Here is a 27,456-nt window from a genome sequence, read left to right on the forward strand (position 1 = left end):
TATTTTAAATTTAGTACAGCTTTTAAAACACTAGCATTAAACAACTGAGTACCCCTGGGACTAAAGTAATAAGTGACTTATCTCAAGGTCTGCACTCCTTTTAATTTACTTCTGCCCTTTGTTCAGATTAGCATGTTTCTTATCTCTCTACCTGGTTATAGACTTTAAACACATGGTGCTAAAAGAGAAGAATTTATTTTTGCTGTAGTTGGGGATCCCAACGATGTATGAGCTTTGTTCAGTGATACAGTTCTATGAAGATCAATGGGTTTGACTTGGTAGAATGTCCTGTTCACCATTTTCCAAACAGGCCTTTAAAAACAATGAATCATGTAATGTACTCAAATGGTCTAATATATAAAATGACTTAATTCGTGGAATTAGATGACAGCATTGGTTTATCAAGACTGACACCAGACTAGGACTTGAGTTCTCAAGTCTACCAGGAGCAAGCCTCTGTTATAGGCCAGTGTCTGTACATCTCTGAGCCCAAGCTGATCTTTAGGAGACGTTTGGACAAGTTGATCCCCCAAGGTCTTACCTGCCTCTGAGCTTTGACACCTAAGATGACCCTTTTGCAAGGAATAGTTCCTTAAACACCATCTTTCACATGGTAGAATCATTGAATTGAACATGCTGTTAGCCCGTTGAGCTAAACATATCTGCACCTTCTATTTCTTCTGGAAGTCCAGTGTTTTATTTTCATATTTCATGAAAGAAAAGAATGAAACAGAGAAAGACAGTAAAATGCTTAATTGGCAAGTCTCCACTTAGACCACATTTGTTTCACCAAACTTGATCAGCCTGGTCTGGCTCTTCAATCTCAAACTAGAGTGAGCATTTTGACTAATTTTATTTAATGTGGAAGACCTAGACTGAACAGGGAAAGATACCTGAATCGGGGGGTTTCGAAAAGAGAAACCAAATTTTACTGATTTTTAAACAAGTCAACAAACCAGCTAAGAAGTCATGGCCCTCGGACAGGAGTTCTTCAGGACGGTTTGAACAAATTGATAACACTCATCAGGAACAAAGTATTCTGTACAGGTAAATGGGTGCTGCAGAATTGCCTGAAGATTTGTTTTCTTAAGTAGATTAAGTATCTTTCTGATTAACCTTTTCAGACTATTCATATTAACTGGAAACCCCTTCTCACCTATGGTTTCCTGAAGACAAAGTCATCGTTGCTGGTCTAGATTAATGAGGTTTATGGTACACGATTTACAGGTTATATTTCTATATCACCTGATGATCAGTTAAAATATTGACTCTGTTTCATAAGAAAAATTTCAGGAAAATGTTATAAAAAGTCTATTTAGACTTTATCAAGTCTATGGGAAAATAATCGTTTTGGGTACGTGACCAAGAAAAGCTGTTTATGTTCACAATTTTGTTTTAAAGGGTAAATTTTTAAAAGATGAGGCCAAGTGGTAAGACTGCCCTTGGAACCAGCGCTTTAACTAATGACGAAAACAAAATTAGCTGGGTGTGGGTCACAGCAGGGGAACTATTTCCCTGGGACTGCCGGGGGGGTTTCATGCTTCAGTGACACCCACAGAATGAATTCCTCTCTTGAAACAACAAGAGCCAAGTACTTCAAGCTGATTTCTTTGTTTTTCATTCCAACACCCCCATCTCCAGCTCTTCCCTAGAAAAAGACACGCACTTAAAAAACCCTGGGGCCAGTGAAAGGGACCACTCTAAGGCACTCTCAACTACTTCTCTTTTAATGACAAAAATCGAATGTCAAACGTGGGCTCCTTCTGACCCCGAGATGGCCGGGCTGGGCTGGCTGGCCGGCTGGCAGAGGTGATGTAACAGAGCTGCTTTCTGGGTGTGAGCCAACGTGGTCAGCGGTGTGGGGAGAAGATGTCCTCACCACGCAGCGTGGTGACTGAGTGCTGAGCCCTGAGGGCGTGGAAGGAAGCCAGCGCAGGCAGGGAGTGAGCTACCCCCCGCAGCCGGCGAAGCTGCGGTGTGCGTGGCCGGGGGCATCCCTGACGGCAACCCACACAGGGAGCTGAAAGAGGGGCCCCGGGGAGAGGCCCACGGAGGCCGGGAGACAGCAGACGTGGGTGAGGCGAGCACGTGCGCGCTGGGATGAGGCACAGGTGCCCGAGGCTGAGGCTCCAAGAGCGACTAAGCGGACGGCGCTTCACGCTTCGGGGGCGCCGCGGGCACACAACGAGCAAGGCTCTTTGTTGAGTCTAACCCTGTTACACGCCCACGGTCAGGGAGCTTGGGACACACGCTGGTCACGTTTCTCAGCTGGCGTATGAGATTCCACCCGAGACTGTGAATGTGACTGAGTTTTAAGCAATACCTCGCCCCGAACTTCATTCTAAGTCACTTGTTAGAGGGCGTCAGCGCGACGGTAAAGCGGCCTTAGCTTGAGTCGAGTCGTACGTTTGTCCTACATGGAGTTTTCCGAAGGGCTCTGTCTGATAGACGCTCTAACTAAAGACAGGCAAACGTGTGACTGGCCGTCACTGGGGAAACCCAGTGTCATTCCAGGGGGACCAGAGCTCCTCTAACGACCCCGAGAGACAACGGGGTGGAAGCGGGCGCTTCCAGCCTCACTTCAACAGGAAGCAGGCCTCAAGGACACTCTCCATGATGCAGGAGAGCTGGCTCTAAACACTTATTCTGAAATGTGTTGATCTCTGATCACTGTGTACTCTTGGGTTTAAATTCTGTTCAAATGACGACAAGCCAAGGCTGGTGGCGTTCAGACCACTGTTACAGGGATAAGTGAGTTTTCGTGGACTAGGCCACGACACCCCTTCTCCCGCGCCCTTCCCTCCTGGAATGGGCTGCTTTTGCAATGCTCAGGGTCAGACTTGCTCTCAGGCAGGACGTGACCCCAGAGGCCTCAGCCAGCCCTACACGTCAAAAGATAAAACACTTTGCGAAGGGAGGAATTCCTTAACCCTGTCAGAGAACAGTAGATGAAAATGATCTTTCTTTCATCCATGGCTTTCCAAAACTTGCCTGTGCAAGCCGGTGCGTGGAGCACATCTCTGCAGCATTTCTCGAAGACTGGCAGGACCTTTCGGGGTGGAAGCCGAGTTATACGCTCTGTTGACGGAGAGGAAGTCACTACGCAAAGGCAAAGCAGGATCACGAGGTCCTGGAGACGTCATCTAAGTCTTGCCACTCAAACTGTGGTCCCCAGACCAGCAGAAGCTCCTCACTGGGGAGTGGGTTAGAATGCAGAGTCCCAGGCCCTGACCCAGAACCGCTGAGCTGAATCTGCGGAATGAAAGCGGAGTCTGCCCAGCACCCTTCTGGCCCAGCTCTTCCGACTCTGGCCAGGATCTCAAGGCAGAGTCCAGTGTGATTTCCTGTGCTCCCAGGTGAGGAGACACGGTTTCCTTGTGGACTCCTTGTCAGGGATTGGCGCTTAGAGAGGAGACTGACTGAGTCCTAGGCCCGGTAGAGAGGGAGTTGGGGGGGGGGCAGGTTCAGTTATCACTTTGATTGATACGTGGGGGTTTGAGTGATCTTCCCCACCCCCCATCCCATTGGACCGTGTGGTTTGGTCACTGGTCCACTTTCCACATTCTTACCCTCAACAGAGTTTCCAGAAGCACAAAGGAGGCCACTGGCCAACCTCCACTGTCCCGAAGAAAAAGCCCAGCTCAGCCGGCAGCCCTCACTGGCCAGACGCGCGCCAGGAGACAGCTGGCACTCTGTCTTGCAGAGGAAGCATATTTTGCATTAGTTTGACTTTGCAGATAAGCCGACGTCTGTCTACCCCAGTAGTTTTTTATACAGCGGCTCAAATTGAGTGGAGCCAGTGAGAGAGGAGCTCTGGTCATTGGCCACAGGTGCATATTTCTGAGGGATGTGCCTTTGGCACCGAGCAAGAGGACTGTGTTGTGATTCTGAACAAAAAGTCCCCCAAACAGTGTCTGTTCTGACCAGGATGCCTGTCTTCCTCGCTTTCCTCCCTCCTGCCAGCGTCTGTCTGTGCTGTGAGTCACATTCCAGCCACCACGGTCAACCCGTACTGGGTACTGGAGAGCTGGCGTGCCCACGACCTGGTCCCCGCCCGCCTGGAGCTGACGGGCCACGGTCAGGTTCGGCAGCAGGAGCGAGCACGCGCCTGGGGAGTTTCCTTGCGGCGCCTCTGCCTGCACTCCCGCCGTGAGCACCTCTGCCGACTTCCTGTGTCTGGGAGATAGACCCTCTGGCTGGCCCCTGCTTCCCTGACGCTCACTCATTGAAAGCCTGGGCTTCACAATTGCAGAGGAATGAGTATTCGTTAAAGAGACACATTCAGCACTACTGACTTGAAAGAGAAAAAAGCACACAGCAAAATGGGTGCCAGGCATCCCAGGAGGCACGCATCCCAACACCTGATGGCGCCCCGGGCAGGTGGCCGCCTCTGGGACGTCCTCCTCGCCTGGGCTTCGGGTCACAGCCCCCTGACAGCTCCCACCCAGAGTGCGCAGAGGAGAAACTCCTTGTTGCTAGGGAGCCTCCAACAATTCCGTCTTCGGGATCCAAGCTACTGACGGGCACAGGCCCTCAAACACTTTGAGAAATGTGGTCCCCACTCCCACCAACACACTCCAGGGGACTGGCCGCCGGTTTTCCCTGGACCCATAACTTTGTCTGCCTGCTGCTCTCAGATTGACAGACAGCTGAGCAGTGGGGGGACTGGTGCAGGATGAGGGCTTGGGCTCGGCGTGTCAGGCCCAGACACTGAAAGGGGGACGGAGCCCGCCCTTGGGTCTCCTCCCTCCTGCCGCAGCTGACCTTGCCCGGGCAGCCCAGTGGCCTCTCATCATGCCACCGGTCTCCTTTGTTGAGAAACCTTAAGTATCATACGTCTTCCTGCAGAATGGCTAAATAACACATTTATTAATGGAAATCTTTCAGCGCCTCTGTGCAGGTCCCTATGCTGGGGGAGGGCACAGGTTCTGAGCCTCCGGGAGCCTGGGGTCCGGTGGGGGATGGAGGGAGAGCAGTGATCACAGGCAGACACTGAGAAGAGGGATTTAGATCCACTTCACCAACTCCTGGGGGCCTCCGTGACCCATAGAGTCTGTGACTCCAGCATTGCATGAAGAAAGGGCCTGGGGACCTCCAGTTTGGTAAATCTACAGGCAAGACCTTGGTGGCATCTGATGGCCTGCTCACACCTCCTGGAAACAGCCTCATCTGCAGGCTTCTGAGTTGCAGCTTCTCCAGGGCCTCCTCCTGGCTCCCTGCCCGCCTTCTGCCCCATCTAGATGCTTCCATGTTCTACCTTCTTCCTGGGAAAGCTCGTGCAGCCCCGGGAGCTGCACCAGGTCTGTGACGCCCTCATCTGTATCTCCTGTCCAGGCCTCACGCACAAGCCTCACACCTGCACATCGGGCTTGTCCCAAAGGAAACAGAGAGCCCTGGGGACCCACTCTATCAGGGAGTGGTCAGCACTGGCCAGAAAGCAAGATGCCAATCAAGAGGAGACAGGCCACCAGTAAGTGAGCCACGCAGAAGCGGGAAGACCCACCTGAGACCCCCAAGTGCAGGAGCCCAGGCCAGCGGGCCCACTGGCTCCTTCTAAACCAGACACTAACCACCAACACTATCAGCCAAGAAAACAAAACTGAGCTTTACAAGAACTTAGAAAAGTATAGGAATATTATTCAGCCTCAAAAAGGGAGGAAATTCTGACACAAACATGTCAGAACCTTCAAGACACTGCTGAGCGAGGTAAGTCTGTCACAAAGCCTGTATGCTTCCACTTACAGGGGGTCCCTAAAATAAACAAACTCCCAGAAACAGAAATTAACCTGGAGGCGATCAGGGGCTGGGGAGGAGGGGAAAGAGGGAGTTATTGCTTAATGAGGACAGAGCTTCACTTCATGGGGATGAAGAAAGTTCTGGGGATGGACGGAAATTGCACAGCCATGTGAATGTCCTCAGTGCTGCTGAACTACACACTGAAAAACGGTCAAGATGGTAAATCTCATGCCATGTGCATTTTATCACGGTTTAAAAAACAAACAAACAAAAAAAAGTATGAGAGAATCAACACAGGTTTGTACTAGATATGCAAGGGGACCTGCAGTGACATTAATAAGATCCTTTCCGAGTGATTAGTTCACAAACACTGACGTGTATGTGACATAGGAATCCTGTGTCAAGATTTAATTTTTTAATTTAAGGAAATTTATCTAATTTTTAACATGTGAAATGCTTAGCAAGAATAAAGAGCTGAGATAAATTTTTATTATGAGGAATTAAGAAAGACCTCAAGAAGCCTGCTTTTTGTCTGTTTATTCTTAGAGACTCTAGTTAATTAAAGCCAATGGGGAAGAAAAACCAACATGATGTCAAAAATGTTGGCAGAATAAAGAGCCTTAGTCTTTTGTCCTCACTCAAGAACTAGAGGGATAAAGATTTTGTTAAAGGTACTGTAAAAAGGAGAAAGACAAGTCTAAAAATGGATGAAATATACCCTTTAGACAAGTTTATTTTCCTTTTGGACACTGCTCTGGCTTTGCTCTCCCGTTTTATTAGAGCACACAGGAGTGGGTGATCCGGGTTTGACTGTGTCCCGGGGAACCAGTCTTTCCAAAGCTTTGAAGCATCCTATGCTGCAACCATTCCCTGTTCTGGAACTTCCAGGCAGGAGTCAACACTATTCTCAACCGCTCCTACTTCTTCATTAAGGAATTTCTGAACTTAAAAAAAAAAAAAAAATCCTTAGCATGACTAATCTTTCTTCCTTCCCCGTCTGGAGTAAAGTAAGTCATTTGTTTCTAGAAGGTGAAATTCCAATCAGGTGAGAAGCGGATCACAAACTGCTCCCGTTGAATGCAAAGAAACCACCCACCAATCACAGCGCAGGCGCTCAGGTCGCCCACCAATCACCGTGCGGGAGCTCAGGCTCACCGGCCAATCACAGCACGGGGGTTCAGCTGCATCGCCAATCCACTCACGTGGCGCAGCCGGGGTCTGAGGACTGCGTCCCCGATGGCTGGAGGGGCCCGGGGCCGCGTGCCGCAGCTCCCCAGGGCCTGGCGCTGCGTTTGGCGGGCGGAGGACCCAAGACTGGAGAACCCGGAGAGCGCAGCAAATCGTTCTCCTGATCTGAAGGCCGAGTCCTTCTCTGCGTGGCTTTGACGTTCCCTTACAGTCACCTGAGGGTGTCCCTGGGGGTGGGCCCTGCACCAGCATTCTGGAACACCCCCCAGGTGACAGCCGCGGCAGCCAGGGTGACAGATGCCCGGCCCCGCCCGGAGCACGTCACTCACAGTCTCACAGAGCTCCCCAGGTGATCCTCACCTCCTGCCAGGCCAAGGTTCACAGGTTTCCTGGGAAACCAGAGGCAAATTCTGCATGCACGTTACTGACATCAGACCCACTTTTGAGCAGTTTTAGATCTAGAACAGCTCAGTGCCTCAGTGGAGAAATTTTGGAGCATAGGTGAAAAAGAGAAAATTAGAATCTGTAGAGAGATATTATCTCTTTTCTCCCCAACATCCTTGATAGGACATGAATTGGGTGAGGATGGATCCTGTCTTCCATCTCCTGGCAGGAGCAATTCAACGGGAAAAGTAGAGTGCTGTGCTCAGCCGGGTACTGCTGTGCTCAACCGGGTACTGCTGCTAGGAGGGGAGGGTGGGAGACCCAGAGGGAGGGGAGGGAGGGGTCCTGAAGGGCTCCCTTCATGCGGCTGGGTCCGGGACACACCTTCCCCCTGCACAGGCAGTCAGAGCTGAGTGACTTGGCTGAGTTTCCATTTTAATCAAGAGCAGACCTGACGACTGCATGCATTGTTTCCGTAACTGAGCTGCTCTGGTTCCTTGGAGAATCACTGGGGAGAAGATGAGGACGACATTCTCCTTCGAAACCCCAGGAAATGTGTTAATCATGCCTTGAAGGCCTGTTCTTTTATGATGGTGGGAACCAGACCCGTTACCAGCCAGAAATGTTCCTGGACTGTCCCTTCATTCTATTAGCCTTCATTTTCAACGTGAATGATTTTTGCTAAAATTGTCATTTTTTTTTTTGTTTTAACTTTGCAGCTTTTTAGAGATGCAGCAAAAATGAACGTGTTTGCTTTTTTGCGATTTCACAAAAGCCAAGGCAGACAGCTGAAAACTCACTGTAGCGTGCCACTTCACAAGGAGAAACGCATTTATTTTTCCAGCCTCTGGCATCTTGATGTTGATAAGCACACACAAAAACTGATGTCTACACGCACTGGCATAAGGTTTACAAATCATTCCAGACTGTTTGCTGTTAATATTCCTTGTTTTGCAACGGGAAAGGGAGACTGGACTATAAAAGCTGATGACTAAGACGAAGGAAATCCTGTCTGAGCTAAGATTGTCTTGGAGGGGCGGGGTGGGGAGCTGCCAGACCCGGTGGGAGCTGGTGGGAAAGGAAGGTGGTTTTCAGATACGAAGGGAGAGCATCTTAGGCCCATATTTGGTCCTGCCTTGCAACTTGGGTGGTTGTGACCATCAGGACCAAGACCAAGCAAGGAAGGAAGGGAATGGGGTGGTCTTCCTCCTGGAGTTTCCAGCTGGACTCTCCTGGGTTGAGTCCAGCCATGGCATTCACCTGGGCGCTCCGGAGGAAACAGGTTGGGGCCCTCAACAGAGAGCAGCACTGCTGATGCCGGGGGTGGGGGAGGGGTCTCTCTGCTTCTTCAAGAAAGCAGTCCTGTCCTAAGGTCCCCTCGTGTGTTTTCTGGGCCATGTGGCCAAACCAGAGTGTCTAGAGATTTCCTGCTCTGTTAAGTGATACTTGGATCTCAGAGTCCTTCAAACAAAATGTTCTCTGTTTGTACATCTTTCCATTTGTTCTGGAAATAATTTAGTTACACCTTGAGCTAACTTTGATTAACATTCTTCCTGTTACGGGCATTTTTCAGACTTAAGAAACTAAAAACAACCATCCAAAGGCTTTGGACCCAACTCACCATGTGAACTCGGGAGCCCCAGCGAGTGTGTCCCCAGCTCAGCCTCCTGGTACCACGGCTACACTCCACCAGGCAGGGTCTCCGTGCTTTGGGCACCCAGAATCCTGAAGACCAGAACCTTCCTCCCCACAGCTCCTCCCACATCCCTCAGTCCTGCTGGCCTGCTGTGCCTGCCCCACGTCCGCTTCAGCCTGCGTCCCGGCCTGGGCACAGAACCTCCTCTCCCCTGCCCTGAAGGCCACATGCAGGGAGCGGCTGTTGCTGCATTGAGCCCGAAGTGGCTGCCTTCTCATCACCAGTGCTCCAGACGGCACATTTAGCTTACATGCTCCATCAGAAACTCTAATTAAAAAATATACATGTACCCAAGTGTCCACAGCAGCACTATTTACAACAGCTAAGCTCTGGAAGCAACCTAAATATCCATCGATGGATGGATAAAGACGATGTGGTATATTTATACAATGGAATATTACTCAGCCATAAAAAAGAATGAAATAATGCCATTTGCAGCAACATGGATGGACCTGGAGATGATCATACTGAATGAAGTAAGTCAGAGAAAGATGAGTATTATATGATATCACTTATACATGGAGTCTAAAAAATGAACTTACAAAACAGAAACAGACTCACTGACACACACCCATGTGCACTCGCTCAGAACACTCCCCCTGCTGCTCCCAGCCTGGCCTTGTCCTGGGACCCGGACCTGAGCCCACAGGAGGACTGACGTATGAAACTAGTGAGTGAACACTATTCCTAGTACAATGGGACACGTTCACTTGGCGAATGAATTTCACGTAAAAGATCTCACCGTGAACTTGTGACACAGATACTGGTGTTCCTGTTTTACACATGAAGAAAAGGAGATTCAGAAAGGAAAGTGATTATTGGATTTTCCCTGATCATTGGACTCCAACCCAGATGCTCCAACTCCTTTTAACAGACCACGCCTGTCTACCTGCTGGCACGTGGGAACACCAATGAAAAACATTAGATCAGAAAACAAAGCAGAAAAAGCAGACCCCGAAATAGGGAAGCTGGCATTGGTCCAGGAAAAATGGGTTCTGTTATCACTCCACTGCTATCCACGGGGGCCCCCTGCACAGCTAAGATAATTTTAGGGAGGTCCCTTACTCCCCAGGGGGTTTCAGTAAATCTTTCTCCAATTCAAGACAATTTTCCAACAACCTCTCCATATGCTCTGAGATGATGCTGTCTGTCCCCCGCCCCTTTATGTGGCGGTGGTACCTTTACTTCCATGACCTGGATTTTGAAGAGGACCTGGAGAAGGAGGGTTCTGGGACTCTGTCCTGCTGATCAGGTTCCCCGGCCCATTTGCATGCCCCCTTTGGTCATCCTCTGGGGGCCACGCCTCCTGCAGCCTTTCCAGTCTTTGTTCTCAGAGTCCACGAGCTACTACCGTCCACACGAGTGGGCCAGCCTCTCTGAAGAGGGCCCCCAGAAGAGTAAGGGATCTGATGGCTCAGCACCGTGGGTAAGAGCAGAGGTTCTGGAATCGGCAAGTCCTGGGTTTCTCTCCCATCTTTCTGCGTTATTGACCTTTACAAATGCCCTCGCCTGTGTGCCTCAGTCTGCACACCTGGAAAGCGGGATACTCACAGGCTTGTGGGCATTTAGCGGGTAATGCGTGTCAGTGGCTGGGGTCAGTTCCTGGCACCAAGTTGCTGTGTTTTTCCTGGGGGAGATTTTAGCCATTCCTGGGGTTCTGGAACTCTAGAAGCACCTTTAGGGGCTAGTCTTTCTGATGTTGATCCCAGGGGACCCCACAAAGCCCCTCCAAGAGGACCCTGTCCTTTTCTCCCACCTGGAGCCAGCTTCGGGGGTGAGGGCAGAGGACGGGGGAGGATGCTGGTCTGTTTCCTGTGTCCCGCCGTCCGGACATCAGTTTGCAATTATCTCCCAGTCATTGCTAATCGGCCTCCCCTTTCTCTAACGGACAAACCAGAGCCCGGGAGGCACCCCAGAGAGCACGTGTCTTTGATCGTGTCCCCAAGCAGAAGCCCTTTTCACTGCTCTCTGGGGCCCACACCACTCCACAACGACAGTCACATTTCCAAAAGTGCTCGACACACAGAAAAAGCACACGGTTATGTAACTCCTACCAGGTACCAGAAAATTAGTCCGTGGAATCCAATAACACAAATTCCTCTGTAATTCCCACATGGGCGATTACTGAACTGGACAAACGCAGCAAAATAGGAATTTTGTGGGTGGGGTTGAAACAATCCCCAGGAAAAATGCAAATCGTTCACAGACAGAGCAACATTTCCTTTATCATCACAGACTGCTTGCTTTAGCCAGTGGGGGGAGCATCTAACTGGGGCGGGGGAACCACACTGAGAAAAACTACATTTTAGCTAATCTTTTCTAGTTCTTCCATGACTGAATTCCTCATCCAGAAGATTTGTTCAACACTTTCAACTCAGGACACCTTCAGTTACCTATGGACTCTTTACTGGGTGCCTCCTGGGTTTCAGACCCTGGGTTGTACGATGGACCAGTGAACGAATCCTGGAGGCGATGTGATAACACCCTAAACTTTGGGTTGTGGTGGCAGTAATTACAGTGGAGATAATCACATGAGTAAAGAGAAATGCTTAAGGTGGGGGGCGACAAACTGGGAGTTTGGGATTAGCAGATACACACTACTATATACAGAAGAGATAAACAACAAGGTCCTGCTGCACAGCACAGGGAACTACACTGAGTAACTTGTAAGGGCCTATAATGGAAAAGAGTCTGAAAAGAATGTGTATATACACACATGTAACTGAATCACTATGCTGAACACCAGAAACTAACACAACACTGTACATCAACTAGACTTTTAATAAAAATCTTTAAAAAGACAAACGCTGTATCTCTACAGGAGTTACGAATGCTGACTTAAAATCATGGCTCTCTAAGGATAATTTTGAGAGGGCACTTTAATTAGACTCTGAAATGGGTTGCTTGCAAGGGACAGGATTCAAGCCAGGTGTGGGATTCTGACCTCTGCCACATGGGGACTCTGACAGGCAAGGGGCAGGGTGTCCTTCACATCACCGGGGCGCCAGGCTACTGTGAGGGGACAGATCAGGTGTGTAGGAAGCTGCAAAATGGAATTCGAAATGCCTGCAGTGTGGTGACGGGGGCAAAGGTGCCAGATGACAGCCTTTGGCCACTGGGCATCCTTATTGCTGGCCCTTGTCTCCCACCCATATCTGGAGTAGAAGTTGTGGCCACTTGGAGGTCGCCACCTCCCGATTCCACAGAGGCCCATATCGATGGGGACCACGGACACGCCGGGCAGGGCCACTTTCTCATCCTTGCTGTCCACTGGGGTTCCCACCATCCTGCACACTGGCTGGGCCACCCCGAGCTCTGGAAACCACAAAGCAACCGTTTTCCCTTCCCGGTCAGTCGGTCAAGAAGAGGGAGGCTGTTGTGGCTCAGCCCTGGAGCCCCTCGGAGATGCTGAGCTCTGGAAACTCTTCCAGGACTCCTTTCCTTCCCTTTCTCCGTAAAGCACCCCACCCAAGTTAGGAGGACAAAAGCCCTTTCTGCAGGCGGGACCACTTCTGCCATATTTCCAAGGACACAGAAGTGCCTTTTGTTTGCTTGTGCGATCAGAGGAAAGCCTGGGAACACTGTTTCCCTCTTGCTGATCGCTGGCGGACGAACGGCTGCTTCTCCGCTCTGTCTAGGTTATGCATGCCAGATGTGACTGGCTCGCGGCTTCTAAGAGCAGGGTTTTCTTTTGAAACAAGCTATATTTGCAGGAAAGTTGCAAAGACAGCGCAGAGTGCCCATACAACCCTGCGCCCAGAGGTGACATCCAAATCTTACAACGATCTCGGCACATTTTGTCAAAACGAGAAATTAACAGGAGAACATCAGCTAACCCACAGACTCTATCAGAATCTCACCAATCTTCCCACCCACGTTCTCTCTGCCGTCCAGGATCCAAGCCAGGACACCCCTCTGCACCGCGGCGAGCACTTTTTTTTTTTTTTTAAACAAAAGAACTTACTGCTTCAAAATGCCTCATTCAAGGTGGCAGGACATATCCTGACAGGAGCCTCAGGGGAGGGGAGATCCCAACACAGGAGACCAAGTCCAGGCGCCAAGGGGCCTCAGTGAGGTAGACATCACCTTCTTTTTTCAATGGAGGCGCTGGGGGTTGAACCCAGGACCCCGTGCACGCTAAGTCCGTGCTCTACCCCTGAGCTGTACCCTCCCCAAGAGACACTGCCTTCCTTCCTGAATTATCAAAAGTCACATAACCCCAGGGAAGCTGATGAAGTTAGTTAGTGAGTCATTCAGGCCTTCAGCTGTCCTGGAGGGGGTCAGGAGGAGCAGCTCCCAGGGGCGTGGCAGGAGGTAACCACCAGATACCTGCCTCCTGTCGGCCCACCAGGTATCACTCACTGGTTTACCGAAACTCCCCACACCCTGAAGATAAGAAGCCTTGCGTGATGTCATATCCTGGAGCAGCTCAAAGGCTCACTTGGATCAGCGTCCCCTCCCCAGTGTTACTGCTGGGAAGGGGTCTCAGCCCAGAGACACGCCTGTGGTGGCAGCTGGGGTGGGGGGTGCCCGTCCTCAGTTCTGACTCCCCAGCTCCCTGGGGTGCACTGACCGCCTGGGGCAGCCCAGCACTGACACCAACCTTCCCTTAAAACGCTGGATGACTTGCTCCGGGGTCACACAGCCAGTCAGCAGCGAGGCTCCCCCAGCGCTGCTGTGCAGTCCCTGGCCCCAGAGCCTCCAGCTCCTGAACGGAATGCCCGGTTTGCAACCACATCAGCCAAGGCCGGGTTCCCCGACCTCCCCACCACCTTCCAGGGTGGCGATGACGCCAGTGACGTCACCAGGGGCAGCGGGAGGCTGATTTCAGAGCTCCCCCTAAAGTCCTCTAATCAAAGGTAAGATTCCCCCGCAGAGTGGGAGTCTGACATGCTGAAGCAGCCTCTGCGCAGGCGCATTTTCATTACGTCACCGTCACCCACGCTGTCCTTCCGTCTCTCCTCGCGTTTCTGTCGTTTCACTGAAGCTAGCCACCCTTTTTCCACCCTCTCCTCAGGAAGACAATCCTTTGTTTCCTAAGTGAACATTTTTGCTTGAATTTCACTTTTCTCTCTGATTCTAAACACACCCACCGACAGTGGGAGGGCTGCGGCCCCTCTGTCCCGCTTTGTACCCGAGTCTGGCTCTGGGCTCCTGTGACAGATCCCTGGTGTGCTTCCCCGCAGCCACGTCAGAAGGCCAGGCAGGGAGGGTTACTTCAGCAGCCTCCAGACAGCTGGAGATTTGCTTGTTTTTCCATGAACAGAGGAGGAACCTTGGGATGTTCCCCCTTCTTAGGGGCGCAGATTTTGCACACCAGGACTGAAGCACTAGCGAATTCTGGGAAAGACCTGTTTTCCCCGAGGCTCAGGTCCGGCATGGGCAGCACCTCAGCGCCGTACGTTTCCCCAAACTCATCAATAACCTGACTGGAAGGAGACGAGAGAAGCTTGAGAACAGACTCCTTCTCCTGTTTCCTGTCTTTCCTTGGAGGGGGCGGGGAGGCGTGGAAGCGCGCAGGAGCAGCCAGCGAACTTTCCAGGGCCTGGAGCCCTGGGAGGCACCTGGCAATGGAGCTGGGGTGCAGACAGTCTGGATTTCCCGGGGCGCACAGCACCCTGCTACCTTGAGACTCTGAGGGCCCTCCAGCCGAGGTCAGGAGGTCGGCCCAGCCCACAGGATATTTGATTTCCAGGGCTGTCTCTGTTCTCTGGAATTCTCTTCCCCCCAGAATCGCACAGGGCTGGTCCCTTAGACATTCAGGCTGCTGCCCCATCTCAAGATAAGTGGCAACGCTTCCGGGCAGCAGCTCCCTGGCCCCAGGCAGCCTGCCTTCAGGGTCTGGGACGGTGGCCATCTAGGATGAGCCGTCTCACCTGCACTCACACCCTGGCACCGCCCTGGGGCCGGGCAGCTTCAGGAAGGCAGCCTGCCCCTGGTGAGTGTGGTACACCCAGGGCGCACATGCGCACGCTAGGTCTGCGCCCAGGCTGCTCAGGGGACCTCTGCTTCCCTCTTCCCCTCTGGTCACCAGATCAGCTTGCTTCTCCCTCGCTCTGGGCTCCTGCTCTTCAGAGCAAAGCAGCAGAGGAGGCGGAGGGCCATCCCCCTTCCTGGAAACCAGTGTGGGGGCTTTATTCTGCTGCTCGCCTGTGGAGCCAGGGGACGGAACAACCAGGAGACTCAGGAGCTCCCCCTCTGCTGGCTCACAGTCTGATCCTGGGATGCCATACAGTGGGGAGGTGGCTGGGTTCAAATCTGCTGCTTACAAAGAGAGACACCTTGGGCAAGCTGTCTAAACTCTTTGTGCCTCTGCTTTCTTACCTGCAAAAGGGGGGTAATAATAGTTACCTACTCAGGGAGGCGTATCTTCCTCTGAGGCTCAGATGGATTAAGGTACAAGGTGGCACCCAGTGAATATTTATTAAATCATCACTGACCCTCTCTGCTAACCGTTTTCAGCTGCTTCTGCTACAAAGCTCTGCGAGCAACACTGAGCAGCCCTTCTCACTGACCCGCCCCACCCCGCCCCTGGGAGACGTCTCAGCACAGACAGGCACTGAGACAGGACTCTCCAGCATGGCGGACACACAGGGCAGGAGCCGGACTTGCCACAATGAGGACAGATTCTTAAATCAACACAGTTAAGGCTCAAGGAATCACTTCACGGGTAACAGCTATTAAAGCCCGTGGTCAGTAAGCAGTGAGTCAGGGGAAGGGCTGCTGTTGAACACCTTACTTCCCCATGCCTGGTGAATGGTATGTATCAGTGGGTCTCTAGCAAAATGGCTCAAGAGTATTTATCTGTTTGTATTTGTAGATTTAGAATCTAAAGCCAAGGGAAATGAAATAAACTGGCAAGGGGCTACAATTCCTTCCAACCCAATACTCCAACTCAGAGGTTCCCAGACTTTGGCATCAAATGGGGACACAGACTCCCAGGCTCCACCCCACAAAGTCTGACCAGAAGATTCAAGATGTGGACCAGACGCCTGGATTTCCAACCAGCCTTTGCAGGTGAGTGTAGAGGTCTGAGAACTGCACTCTGAGAAGCCCTGCCAGGGAATAGTTGCTCTCGGTCCCATCCAAGGCTCAGAGAGCAGAGACTCAGGGGTCTGCAGCGTCTAGGGGGTTTTGGAGGAAGGCCCCGAGGAGGGCTACACGTAACGAGCTGGGGGACATTCTCTTCCTGTTTGAAGTGCAGAAAACAGGGCTCAGGATTTGTGAGAGCAGGGCAGAGCTGCGTTTAGTACCCAGGGCTTCTGACACGAAGCCCTTTCAACTAATTTTAGGATCCGTCCCGGAGAAGATTCCTGGGCTCTCATTGAACTCAGGAAGGAAAACACCAGTATTACAGAAGTGGTTCCAGGGGACGAAGGGGTGGGAGAGTGAGCACAACCAGTGCACACTCTCCCAGGATTCAGGCCTTTTCTTTGCAAGGCCTCCTTCCTCTCTGAGTGTGTGTGTGTGTGGGGGGGGGGGTTCTGGCTCCTAACTCTGAGCCAAGTCCTGTATGTCATGTGTGTATAAAGACCCATAAGGGTCAGTGGGTTGGTTCAAATATCAAGGCTCTGATCTTCTTAAATCAGGGCATCAGGAAAGGGAGGAGAGACAGACCTGAGCTTTAAGAAAACTTTGGCCTGGCAGGTCAAAGTCTACAGACTCCTCTTCTGACTCCCATCTGGGCCCCGAACTGGAGCAGAAGTCAGCGGAAAATGAAGGCTAAAGGTTCTTTCCCAAGCTTTCCCATGGCCTTCAAAACCCTTGTCTGTTTTACATGAGGATGGAACCATGTGAAAACCATAGACATTAAATCACACCCACGAACACAGCTTCCCACTGGGCACTCTGTCCAGAGTAGGGGCCGGGGGTGGGGGCTCCCAGCGGAGCCACCTGGGAGGGCAAGTACTGCCATAGGCCATCGAGTAGGAGAGGGTGGGGTCCAGGATGCCTGGTCAGGCCCTCTGATTTTCAGTCCCAGCGTAAACACTTAGGTGCCCAGCTAACGGGACCCAGCAAAGCTGTGACAGCTCAGCCACGCCACATGACGCTCAGCCAAAGTGGCTCCTACTTCAGCACGACGCACAAAATCCCATAGTGTGATCACCACACAAAGACAGTGCTGGCTGAGTCACCTTGAATGGGGGGGCTGGGGTGGGGGCCATGGGTCAGCAGGGTCCCAGGTGGGGCCGTTAGCAGCTCCACCCTGGCTCTTCCTGGGGAGAGCGATCTTGTCAGAAAACACCGTATTCCTCCATGGTTCTCTCCCAGCATTACGAGGAGTACAAAGGTGTCCTGTCCGCACCCCGCCCATTCCCCCAGAGCCTCTCATTCAAAAGAACAAGGCAACTCTGCCAAGGGCAGGACCTAGACGACAGCTTCTGATGCCCCACAAACCATTCTCGCCTGAAGCCTGGCGCCTCAGGGCCACGTGGCTGGCCGGCTTCCCTCGCTTCTAAGGCCCGGTTTTGCTTCTAATACCCGGCTTTGCTCAGACGAGGGAAAAGGATGCCTCGAGCCACGTTTTTAATTATTGGTTCCCATGGAAGAGCTGACGCCTGTAACGCACAGGATTGAAGGGGGACCCAAGGGAGGGCAAACCCGGTGTTTTGGGAAAGGCGAGCCTTCTCAGAGCGTGGGCTGGGTAGGGGCTGCCGAGGACACAGAGGAACACACGGGCGCACGCACACACGCAGGCTCAGGTGAGCACGCACTAGCTGCCTTCTGGCAAGGCCGCTCGGTGTCCCAAACACTCTTTCCCTGGCGCGCGAATCACAGCCTGAAATAGGAGCCAGGACTTACCGCCAGGACGCTCTGGGCCAGGAGCCCCACTGTCACGGCCCCCAGCAGCAGCCACCTGGATGGGAGAGGGAGGAAGAGCGCCGTTAAGCCGGTGGCCCGGGCTGGGCTTGGCAATTCCTAAAAGTACACGCGCGCGGGACCCACGGGGACGGGCAGAAAGCCGCTTACCGCCGCAGGGCAGGGCCCGCCGCCACGCGCTGGTTCCTGTCCATCTCCCAGTTCGGCCCCTCTGGGCTGCGATCGCTCCCTCCTAGCCTGGAAGGCGAGACAAAGCGGGCTTAGCCGGGTCGGGGGGGGGGGGGAGAGCCTTTGCCGCCCGCTCCGTCTGTGAGACGGGGACAAGTGAGGTGCGCCCCCGCCTCGAACTGCGGTGACCGAGAGCCGCCCCACGACGAGTCCGGGGAGAGGGGAGCCCTGGTGGGGGCCGCTCGGCCGCGGCCGCCCCGTCCCCTCCCCCTTCCCACTCGCAGAGCGGGGCGCGCGGCCCCAGCTCACGGGACGCCCGGGGCGCTGCCCTCCGCCCGGGTCTCTGCGTCCCGCGGCCGCTCTCACCTCGGGCCCGGCTTCAGGGGCTGCGGCCCGCGCGCATCCGCCCTCCAGAGGCGCCGGCGGCTGCACGAGCGGCGCGGCCGCCCTCCCGGGCTTCCCGGGCCGGCCTCGGGCCCGCGCGTTCCCCCCTCAGAGCTCCGCCGGGTCGGCGAGCGCGGAGCGCGGGGCGCGGGGCGGGCAGCGGCCGCGGCGGGTGCGGAGCGCGGAGCCCTGCGTCCAGGCGCGCGGCAGCCACACTCCCCGGGCCGCGCGCTCCCGCCGCCTCTTACCCGCGCCGCAGGGTCCTCCCCCTTTGAGACGCCGCCCGCCCGCGCCGAGGGGAGGGGGCAGCGCCGCCAACAAATTGGGGAGCTCGCCTGGCCGCGCTCAGGACTCCGCTGCGAGCCACCGCGCCCGCGTCGGTGCGCAGCGCTCGAGCCCCGGCCCTGCGAGAGTGAGCCGCCCGCCGCGGCCCGCGAGCGCCCGGCCGCCGGTCCCCGCCGTCCCCACACCGGTCCCCGCCGCCCCGGGCTCGCCACCATGGGGCTCCGGCTCGGCGTCTGGCTGCTGCTGCTGCTCGCCGACCTCCTGCTCCACGAGGAGAGCAGCCGGGCCGCTGCGAAGGTGAGTCCGGGCCGGCTCCGCTCTCGGGTGCCGCCCTACGCCCCGGCGCCCCCCGCGACCCCTTTGTCCCCGGCCGGGGCCGCCCTTCGGGGTCGCGCGTGGCCCAGCCAGGTGCGCTCCCCGGCCACTCCCTGCCGGGGACCCCTGTGGGCTGCGGTCGCGCATCCATTAGGGAGTCTCCTTTGTTGTGGGCTGGGCAGGGGCGAGTTAGGGGACTCCTCTGGGCTGGAAACAAGCGAGCAGAAAACTTGGTGTGCCCCGCGCGGGGTGAGGGTGCCCGGTGTCAGCGGGATTTGAACTCGCACCTCGGGGGCGCCTGGCCGTTGGGCACCTTCACCTGCCCCCATGCCCGAGTGGGTCCGGGCGCGTAGGGGTGGACACGCGCGCCCCATGCTGTTCGGAGCCCCGCACATGTGCCCTGGAGTCGCTCTGGGCGTGTTTCTCTGGTGCTTTGGAGACTGGTGGTTGATGCTGAGCAGTTCTGGGCCGTTTGCCTGGAAACAGCTGTATCTTTGCTTTCCCACGACTTTGCTGTTGCTAAAGCACGCTCAGGAGCAGAAGTGGGGCTTTTCTTTAGTGCAGCTTCCAAACGTTTCCATACTCGATGACTTTTATTAATATATTTAAAAAATTATGACTGCACTGTATTTGAGTGTGAAACCAAAATGAAACTCCATCTTATTGTTCTGTGCACAAATTGTTTTCCTGGTTTTCATTTCCTCCGGCCCTGTGCTTGCCCGGAAAGGATCTGGGAGTTCGATTTGCAGAAGTAAAGGAGTCCTACCGTGGACGGTCCTCGGTGTACTGTTGTTCTTTCCTTTTTTCCATCCCTTCAGATGGAATAAAGACCTCAGCTGTTCCCCGGTGTCACAGATGTAGACAAAACGCTGGGAAGGTGTGGCTTCTAAACACAGTTTGCTTTTGGCTCCCCACCAAATATTTAAAAATGATTTTACTACTTGCTGCATTTCCCACTTACTCTTACTGTTTCAAATCCTAATTTTGCTCTTAGTTTTTTTTTTTCTTGGGGGCGGATCTCTCCTCTCCAGAACTCTGACTCCACCTCACTGTATACCAGCTATTAACTGTTATTTGCCTTGTAGAACATGCACAAATGACTTGTAGTTGAGAATTTGGCTCTTTGCTGGCAGCTCTGTCATTGGGCCTGGAAGGGCCGGCCTGGTGATGACACCAGCAGTTAACTTCACATCGTGTCTCCCAGCCCGGAGTCTAGCCAAGCACCCTCGTCAGTTATTTAAACCCTCTCAGGCCATGATGACAAAATACTTTCAAAAAGAGGTAGCTCTAGAACACTTTATTTGGGTCTAAAAATATTGTCCGAAAGGTTTAACACTTCCAAGGAGGGATTGCTAACCAGATGGCAAGGAAATGTGAGCAAGTTCTCTGTCTGGAACTAAGCAGCTCTGTTAGATTTTCTGATTGATGATATTAGCAAAGCAAAGCTAATTTGTAAGAGCCGGCCTTTCAAGTAGCCAGGACTTTAAAGAATGAGCCACTCGGTGAGTGGAAAATCAAACTCATTACTGTTGAGTTTGGGATCATTTTACTTCCCTTTAATTATTCTCACAAGCGCAAGTGCATTCCTGCCTTGCCTCTGCTCCATCCCTCAAGTCTCAGACAGTCTTAAGAAGTCTGGCGTGTGGACACCCTCTGATCACCAACTGACTTCACGGTTATTATCAAGAGTGGCAGTTTAGAAATATGCACATGACTTATGGCTGTACAAGAAAATCCATTTAAAAGTAGTATCTGGCTAATTTAATAATTTGTCTCACTTTTCATGCCATCAATAACACTTTTTTTCCTGCTTCCCTCCTTTCAAAATCAGCTGTTAGGTATAAGAAAAAGTTGAAATAATTTCAATATTGATCCAAGCAAAATATTAAAAAAATACATTTTGGATGATAAGATGCTGTAAATCAATCAAATCCTAATTCAGAAGCCAGTGAAATGGTTCTAGGATTATCTACTTTTTCTGGAGTATGTGCAACTGTGTTACTTGCATTTGTACACCCAAATGTCACCTACTATGTGCTGGGCACAAACTGCACTTTTAAAAATTATTATCATCATTATTCACATGAAAGGCTGTTTGATTTGATTTTGTTTGATTTTATATTTAACCGTATCTGCTATGGTCATACTGTTCATTTACTAGTGGATGGATTTTTCAAGTCGGAGATTTTTTTCCCCCACCCCTAACAGCCCTCTCCAACTTTTCTCTCTTAGATAAGAAAGGAGGAATAGGGTGCAGACCTGAGACAAAAATCTGCCCATAGTGTCATGATTGAGTACTCTCTCTTCTCAGTCACGCAGTCATACTGAGCTGAATGAATGCTTCCTTCCATAGCCTCCAAATTACCCCCTCCAGCTGGTCTGTGTGATGCTTCTTGACAAATGATTCCTCAGGATCAGAAGTGTGAGCTTTCCCCAAAGCGTGGTGCTGCCTGCCCAGGATATTGGCATCTCCAGACCATTAGTCACTATTCTGGGACTGAAGGACCTAGAAATCAAATGAAGTGAGGAAATGTTCTGCTGGAAATGCCATTTAAGTGAGAAGGCTAATTTTGGATTTAGTCCCCGTGACAGCAGCATGAACCCAGCATCTCAGGAGTCAGATTGGTGAAGGTGTTACCCAGATCATCATGCTTTCTGTATATGGGACTGGATCAGAATGAGGGGAGGCATCTCTAGTACCGACCAGAGGAAACAGTGTGCATGACCTGTGTGTGTGTAAGAGTGCACACTCAGAGAATTATCAGTGTTTGAACGAATGCTGTAGTCACACACACACAGAACAAGTGCGGCTCAGGGGCCAGAGAACCCTAAATGTTGTGCCTGCTTTTATTAAGCAGGTGATTTTGGAGGGCTTAGTAACCCTCTGCCTCAGTTTCCCTGGCAGATCTGCCCCTGCGCCTTCCTGGGATCCAGCCTGCCTTCCTTCCGCACATGCACCCTGAGCATTTCTTCACGCCACGCCCTTCCCCTCTGGCCCTGCACCACCAATGAGTAGGACCCACCCCATGTCCCCCAGGAAGGTTGCAGTCTCCTGAGAAATACTGGGAAAGAAACAGGAAGGGCGCCTCAGGCTGGTAAATGCTACAGTCAAGGCAAACCATGGGCCACAGGAGCACCTAGCCCAGGTGTGGGGACCTCAGGAAACTTCCGGGAGGACATGCCACCTCTGAGTCTGAGGAAGGAGGAGGAACCAGAAACCCAGGGTATTGTTTTTATATTCATTGCCGTGTGCATCATCCTCAGGAGGTTTGATAATTCTTCCTTGGTCCTTTCACAAATCAAACTGCCTTTGCATTTAAAGATGACCTTAAGGTTCCCTCCTTTGAGATCCTGTTATTAACAGTGGTGACAGCTGACCATTCCGCCCGGAGGGGAGGGGTGTGGGGGTGCGGGGGGGCACAGTCTAGGGGAGCAGTGGGGAGGGCACTCTCCTGAGGCTGTGGGCGCACTGGGCTGTCTGCAGAGTCGCAGCACGGATGACTGCCTCCAGGCCGGAGCGCCTTTCGGAGCTGGCCCAGAAACCTACCCTCACTTGGGCAAGGACATGAGGGAAGTCACAAAACCCTGCATTACTCATTAACAAGGCTGTCTGCAGATTTCTCGGAACCTGGGGGGACGGCTATAACTTAACAAGGAGTTATCTAGTGAAGAGCTGGTAAAGATTTTGCAGACAGGTTGGACCCACCAGTGACACTCTGAAATAAATCCTTTCAGAAATGGAGAGGACATCAGCAAGTGAATAATTTACAGCACTTGTTTTGGTAAAGTCTGCGATGTTTGCTGAACAATTGTTCCAGAAGCTGGGAAAGGATTAGCCTCATTAAGGGGTCTCTCAAGCAGATTGGGTATTTGAGTTCTTGGGCGGGTGTGAGCGAAAGCCACGATCGAAAGCCTAAAACAATGTCATCGGGGTATTGTTCTTCCTGCTGTTATTACACAACCACTAAAAAATGTCAGCTCTAGAACAATGCAAAAGACATATTCCTACCATTCATGTGCACACAATGGGAGGGGATGTAAACCAGAGCACGTCTCCATTGTCAGTTTCTTCTGAGGAGTTCAGCACTCCGCCAGAGACCCTGGGTTCGTGTTTTATAGCCTGACACACAGGGAGCTGGTTCCATTCTGCGTTTCCCTCCATTGTTCTCCCGGTCTTAGTCCTGTGACATCCGTCTGCCCAGGTCATTTCTGTTTCTCTGCTTCTCAGTTCTTCCCCTTCCAGACCCTCTGTGGGTGCGTCATGGGAGTGGGCTCCTGCTAGCTTCTCTTTCTTCTCTACCCTCTCCTCTCCCAGGATCTGTTACCGTTCCATGAAAGTGACTGCAAACCTTTCTCTCGAACCTCCGTCTGACATCCTCACGTTCCCGGGAATACCTCACCTTGGCTGTGCTGCTTTGATCGCAAACACGCCCAGTGCCTCCTGGCTCCTGCCCGTCCGTTCAGCCCCGTCTTCTCTCTGGCCCGTTCCTCTCATTAACCTGAGGCTTTCCGTCTTCAGTGATGCCACTGAGGACCACGTGATCCCTCTGCTCAGGATCTGACAATGGCTAACTAGTATCTGACCAAAGGTCCCCATCTCCTTGGCTGGGTGGTTTCTGCCTCTTTGTTTTGAATAAAGACTTTATTTTTTTGAGCAGTTTTAGGTTCAAAGAAAAACTGAGTGGAAGGTACAGAGATTTCCCACATACCCCCTCCATCCACACAAGCACGCCTCCCCTACTGTCAGCATCCCCCCAGATGGTACATTTGTCACAGCTGATGGACCTGCTCTGTTGCATCGTCACCACCCAAAGTCCCCCGTTCATCTTTGGGCTCACTCTCAGTGCTGTGCATTCTGTGGGTCTGGGCCACTGTGTGGTGGCACAGTGTACGCAGTATTCTCACTGCCCTGAAGGTCCTCTGTGCTCCGCCTACTCACCCCCTTCTCTCCCCAAACCCTGGCAACCGCTGATCTTTTTACTGTCTCCAAAGTTTTGCCTTTTCATACAGTTGGAATCATACATTATGCAGATGTTTCAGATTGGCTTCTTTCACTTACTCATATGCATTGAAATTTCCTCCATGTCTTTTCATGACTTGATAGCTCATTTCTTTTTAGCCCTGAATAATATTCCATTGTCTGGCTGGACCACAGTTTGTTTATCTACTCACCTATCAAAAGACATCTTGGTTGCTTCCAAGTTTTGGCAGTTTTGAATAAAGCTTCTGTGAATGTCTGTGTGCAGGTTTTGGTGTGGACGTAAGTTTTCAGCTCTTTTGGGCAGACACCACAATGCCCAGCTGTTGGGCCACGTGGTAGGATGACGTCTAGTTTTGTGAGAAACCACCCACCTCTTCCACAGTGGCTGCGCCATTTTGAATTCCCACCAGCAATGGCAGAGTTCCTGCCGCTCCACATCCTGGCCAGCATTTGGTGTTGTCAGCTGGATTTTGGCCACTCCAATGGGTGTGTCGTGGTGTCTTGCTGTTGCTTTAATTTGACTGGATTTATGTGGTTTTATTGTTTATTGCTCCCAACATGCAGCTTGGATAATTGTCACGAAGGACTTGTCTCTGTGTTCCACGGAGCCGTGTCATTTCTTTGAGCCTTGGGTCCCTGATCCATCAAAGGAGGACACCACAGTGTCCATGGAATCCTCCACGTTGCTCAGCAAGCTTGTGCACGTGAGGCCAGTAAGATCTCAAGAAATGTTAGTTTTATCACTGCTGCAGGGCCGGGATGCACTGTCTTCTGGATGTTGGTTCGACACCTTTGATAATTTTGAGGTGCTGGGGGGCAGAGCTTCTTTCAAAAGTGCCCGCACCGTTTTGGGGGAGGGCCTGGTGGGTGGGTTCCCTGCCGCTGGCCCAGTGTTCCTGGCTGTCTCACTCAGGCCCCGGGAGAGGGGCCGCGGGGCTGAGGGCTGTCTGACGTAAATCATGTTGCCTTCCTGACCCCAGTGGTGGTTTTAGGGACACAAAGGAAAGTAATGCCAAACGAAGGTGTTTCCTCTCAATTTGGAATTTGGAGTAGAAATTCCACCCTAGACTAAACACAACTGGGAAATATACACAGTGCTGAACTCTTTGTGTAAATAGTTTATTCCGTGCTTTAGTAATATTCCTGCTTTGCTAGGTTTGGTTTATGATCTGCACACTATAGGAACATTATCTGTCACCTGGGCTTTAAAGCTTGCTCGGTGTCTGGTAAAGTCAAAGACAAATGCCGAGCGTCCGAATCAGATGCGGAGGGGGGAGCCCCGCACCTGCTGTCGGTACCTGTGGCCCGTGCAGGAGGGAGATCCAGCCTCCTCGTCTCGTGCTGCTCGTGGCGTCAGTACTCCGTGCAGCGTTTTGGAGTTACTCTTGCTTGTTCCCGTCTTATAGATATCTTCCTGCTCTGTGGGCATTTCTTTCTTACTGAGATCACAGCGAGACATGTTGACTGGGACCTGGAAGAAGCCAGTGTGATGTCAGTGGCACTGCTCCCACTTCTCCAGGTTTCCCGACAACTGGGGAAACCATTGGTCTAGTCACTCACCCAGAGCTGAGCGGATTCTGTAACTGCTGTCCAGCTCAGGGGAACGTTGTGGAGGCAGTATTCCTGTATTTGACACTCAATTGTGAAATGGTTAAAAATTTTTTTAATTGAGTTTCTGCTTTGGAGAAAGCATATTCCTTTTTGAAGAACAAAACTCCGGGTTTTCTTGTAACTCAACGTTTCCGAAGCTGTTCGCACAAACTTTTCCCAGCTGCCCACTCAGACACATAGACGTGAAGGAGGTTCGGTGAGTGGACGGCAGCCTGGGTCTTCAGTGCAGAAAGAGAAGCACCCCTGGCACCCAGCATTTGCCATGCGGGCCATTTTTAGGGTGCTAGGCAGTCAGGGCTGGTCTCCTGCTTCAGAACGTTACCAGTGGGCCCACCGATAACTGTTGTGGTGTTTTTCCTTCATTTCTGTTAAAGAATTAATATTCACGTGTATTATAATCAGTGACAGGTTTGGCTGCTACGTCTCTTTTTTTAAAGTAAGCGTATTATTTTTGTAATATGAGAAAGCAGTCAAAGTTTATTCTAAACTCCACAGTTACCCTTTTATTCAACCAGTGACTTATTCTTGGGCACAAGAACATTTATTTCCGAGTCATACAAGAGCATAAGCTTTAAAATGTCATTTTTTAATTTTAATTTTTTAATTTATTTTTTTAAATTGAGGTACAGTCAGTTACAATGTGCCCATTTCTGGCGTACAGCATAATGTCCCAGTCATGCCCATATGTACATATAAAATGCCATTTTTTTAAATACAAGCAACTCCTTTTCCTGATTAGCTTTAATTTTCAAGTTGCATTTTCACAGTTTTTTGAAGACTAAAGTGAAATTTTAATGAAACAGGTATGACCGAGTTGCATGAAGCTCATCTGCTGGGGCCAGGCTGTTTCTGCACGAGAGCTTGAGCCATGCGGTGCTGGTGCTGCTGTGGCCGTTGTCGCCGATCCGGTGCAGGTTTTATTGGGGGGGGAAAGGCCACATAGTTACAGTTTGGCCCATTTTTTGTAGTGTCCATTTGGAAAATATTTGATCTAACTTTGTATCTTAAACAGATACAAATCATCGTATACAGTGTAAGGGTTCAGCTTAATTCCAAGGACTCTGCAATCAGCCAGGCTAACAAAATGCCTGTTTCTGTAAGCAGCTTGCGTTAGAGGGGCAGGTGAGTTACACACAGCTCCTGGAAGGACAGGGCCGTGTTGCAGGTGCATCCAGAGAGGAGGACGGCCCCGCAGCACACTCGGCCCACCTGGGTGACGCTGGGACCTGGTGCTGGTTCGAATCCCGGCTGTGCCTCTTACAGCTGTGCGGCTGTGCGCTCATTCCCTCTTGCTCTCGGCCCACATTTTGTCATTTGTAACATGGGGACAGCAGTAGCATTCGCTTAGAGGACAGGTGTGAGGATGGATGAAATGAGCTAATGTTTGTAAAGCACTTACACAGTGCTGGCTTCGTGCTTGCGAAATCCCCTAATTCCGAGGAGCAAATCGCTAAGTCATCACATCTTCAGGGCGTCGTGGGGCTAGAGACGTCACGGAAGCCCTAGGCCAGCAGGTCTGGAACCGCCTGGAGGGCTGGGGGGCACGGACGCCCGGCCCCACTCCCGGAGTCTCTGACTCGGGGGTGGGTGCGCCTGAGAATTGCATTTCCAGCAGGTGATGCTTTTGCCGTGGGCCCAGAGACCTCAGGTCTGGTCCATTTTGGACACTCTGCAGGGACAGCCCCTTGACGGATGTGAGCTGGATCCATGCTGCTCTGGGGCAGCGCTTCGCCCGGATGAGACAGAAGCGGAACCGTTGTGTTTAAATCACTGTCCCAGTTCTGATTTTCTCTCTTCCGTGTTGATTGTTACTGCCTGCAATCCCGGCTCCAGCCCGGTGGTGCCACTTGGGGGTTAGGGTGGGATGCACGCATGTCGAGGGTCAGGA

General features: G+C 52.0%; 2 protein-coding genes across 2 annotated transcripts in view; one reads left to right on the top strand and one right to left on the bottom strand.

The window, feature by feature from the left end:
- The window catches only part of COL4A2 (collagen type IV alpha 2 chain), a 162,030-nt gene extending 143,454 nt beyond the window's left edge, over positions 1–18,576 (bottom strand). Inside the window, exons 1-3 of the mRNA XM_031466312.2 lie at positions 18,359–18,576; positions 17,975–18,061; positions 17,807–17,861 (exon numbers count right to left, since the gene is read on the bottom strand). Coding sequence (XP_031322172.2) covers positions 17,807–17,861; positions 17,975–18,018 — 99 coding nt within the window. The 5' untranslated portion in view covers positions 18,019–18,061; positions 18,359–18,576. The remainder of the gene's footprint in view (positions 1–17,806; positions 17,862–17,974; positions 18,062–18,358) is intronic.
- Positions 18,577–18,742: 166 nt separating this feature from the next.
- The window catches only part of COL4A1 (collagen type IV alpha 1 chain), a 129,022-nt gene continuing 120,308 nt past the window's right edge, over positions 18,743–27,456 (top strand). The window contains exon 1 of the mRNA XM_031466313.2: positions 18,743–18,958. Within this exon, the coding sequence (XP_031322173.2) occupies positions 18,875–18,958 (84 nt within the window). The 5' untranslated portion in view covers positions 18,743–18,874. The remainder of the gene's footprint in view (positions 18,959–27,456) is intronic.

This window comes from Camelus dromedarius, chromosome 13, assembly GCF_036321535.1.
Source record: "Camelus dromedarius isolate mCamDro1 chromosome 13, mCamDro1.pat, whole genome shotgun sequence".
Taxonomy (NCBI): domain Eukaryota; kingdom Metazoa; phylum Chordata; class Mammalia; order Artiodactyla; family Camelidae; genus Camelus; species Camelus dromedarius.